The following is a 2,519-nucleotide window of genomic DNA, read 5'->3' as shown; positions in this document are numbered from 1 at the left end:
CATGTACATTAATTGTCGGTTTGATAACCATTTAACTGTTTAGTTTTTTAAAGTTTGTCCAGTAAATACTATTAATTTTTTATAAAACATAAAATAGAAACTGAGAAAAGAAAAAAAACTAACAAAAAGTCCTTAAAAATTTTAGTTTTAATCAAAATGATAAAATAAAGGTATAAGTGGATAGTACTAGGAGTGTTTCATTAAGATTCCAATAAAAAAAACAAAAACAATAAACTGAAATTCAGAATTTTTTAAAACTTAAAAAAGGGTAGCTTTCGCTTTTTGGTGTTTAGTATTTAAAGTAGTTGTCAAATATGCTTTTAGTTTTCAATTTGAAAAAGAAGTGAAAATAAAAAATGGAAACGAATTGCTCAGCAAATGAACCCTTAGAAGTATAAACTCTAGCCAAACACATGCATGTTATAATATGGAAGAGTGAGTGAGACTACCATGCTCAAACCAATGCACGAACCAATTGAGCAATAAAATAATCTATGCCAGGGTTTTCCATACATCAGAAATTTTGAAACTTCAAAGATTACAAAACCGTAATGAACGCCTTCTGAATTATAAGACATAATTAATTGTATTAGTATTATCCCTTGTTGTTTAGTTAAGGACCCATATCAACATACAATCTTAAAGTTAAGGACCCATATCAACATTACCACACAAAAAGATAAAGGTTTAGCGTCAAACCCAAATTATATTAAAGATTAACATATAATCTTACAGGTCCATATCAACATACATTCTAGGGCACGTATACGTATATTGCAAATCAATTTTTGGGGCACGGCGATAGATCCATCGAGAGGCCATTATGTAGTACCTGGATCGACTAGTATATAAATCCAAGCAGCGTACCATTTCAGTATTACCTGCTCATATCATTTACTTAATCAAAACTTAGCTGCTTCATTCCAGTACACTAGCTAGCTGGCTAACATGGGGTTCATTAACCTGCAGCCGTGGAAATATATGTGCTTGAGCTTGATCCTCATGCTGGGGGCCTGGTCATCCGGAGCCACTTCTCGCACTCTACAAGATGCATCGATGTATGGGAGATACGAGCAATGGTTGACTCGTTATGGTCGCGTATATAACGACGTTAATGAGAAGGAGACTCGTTTCAAGATATTTAAGGAAAATGTGGGGTTTATAGAATCTTCTAATAAGGATGCCAACAAACCTTACAGATTAAGTGTCAATCAATTTGCAGACCTTACAAATGAAGAGTTCAAAGCCTCAAGAAATGGATTCAAGGGACACGAGTGCTCCACGAAGACTTCTTTCAAATATGAAAATTTGACTGCATCATTACCAGCAACAATGGATTGGAGAAAGAAAGGAGCTGTAACCCCCATCAAGGACCAAGGCCAATGCGGTAGTTATATAAACGTCTAGCTTATTTTTTATTTGTTCATATTAAATGGTTTTGTTTGATACTTGTTCTAACTACTTTTAGATCCAATATCAAAATACAGGATGCTGTTGGGCTTTTTCAGCAGTGGCCGCCACGGAAGGAATTACACAGCTTACAACTGGGAAATTGATCTCTTTGTCTGAGCAAGAGCTCGTTGATTGTGATACCGCTGGTGAAGACCAAGGATGTGAGGGCGGCTTGATGGATGATGCCTTCCAGTTCATCCAACAAAATCGCGGGATTAGCACAGAAGCTAATTACCCTTACGACGGCGTTGATGGTACATGTAACGCCAAGAAGGAAGCCAGCCGTGCAGCTAAGATAACTGGCTTTGAAGATGTCCCTGCAAACAGTGAAAAGGCCCTTCTTACCGCAGTAGCTCACCAACCTGTTTCTGTTGCCATTGATGCTAGTGGTTCTGACTTCCAGTTCTATTCTAGTGGTGTCTTTACCGGGACCTGTGGAACGAGCCTTGACCATGGTGTTACCGCTGTTGGTTATGGCGTGAGCGAGGATGGGACCAAGTATTGGCTAGTGAAGAACTCATGGGGTACGGAATGGGGTGAAGCTGGATACATAAGAATGCAGAGAGATGTTGCTGCGGGAGAAGGACTTTGTGGCATTGCTATGGCTGCCTCTTATCCCACAGCTTAGTTAATTTTACCATCAACAATAAATCAATATGCCTACTATATTTATGCGTTGTTGGTACTATGAGATCTAAGAAACTCCAATGTGTAAAATACTTGTAAGATCTATGTGTTTTGGCTGAAAGAACTAGCCATTCTATTGAACTTTATATCGTAAAAGCGTAGACTTTCCTATCAAAATGCGGTAAACAGCCTTCCATGTATCTTTTTAATTAATAAACTGTTAACAGCTAATTAAATCATTCCGGTCCGATCAGCGTGATGGTTTATTCTTATCATTTAAAGAATCCCAGCAATCGCAATATTCTAGACGGATTTTGGGCAACCGTACACTAGGCATTCAAATTCATCTAAATTACAAGGACGGAGAGAGTTTGAACTTAAAATGCAGTGTGTTGAAGATAAATACCAATCCACAAGATAAATCCACCAATTTTTGTGAA

The 2,519-nt window shown here is 37.4% G+C and overlaps 1 protein-coding gene across 1 annotated transcript; it reads left to right on the top strand.

Moving 5' to 3' along the window:
* The first annotated feature begins 931 nt into the window (after positions 1–931).
* LOC126583176 (senescence-specific cysteine protease SAG39-like) lies at positions 932–2,256 on the top strand. The gene is made up of 2 exons (XM_050247488.1): positions 932–1,387; positions 1,488–2,256. Exons 1-2 carry the CDS (start codon positions 949–951, stop codon positions 2,078–2,080), a joined length of 1,032 nt encoding a protein of 343 aa, XP_050103445.1. The 5' UTR covers positions 932–948; the 3' UTR covers positions 2,081–2,256.
* The last annotated feature ends 263 nt before the right edge of the window (positions 2,257–2,519 follow it).

This window comes from Malus sylvestris, chromosome 9 (assembly GCF_916048215.2).
Source record: "Malus sylvestris chromosome 9, drMalSylv7.2, whole genome shotgun sequence".
NCBI lineage: Eukaryota > Viridiplantae > Streptophyta > Magnoliopsida > Rosales > Rosaceae > Malus > Malus sylvestris.
This window is presented reverse-complemented; position numbering and strand designations above follow the sequence as displayed.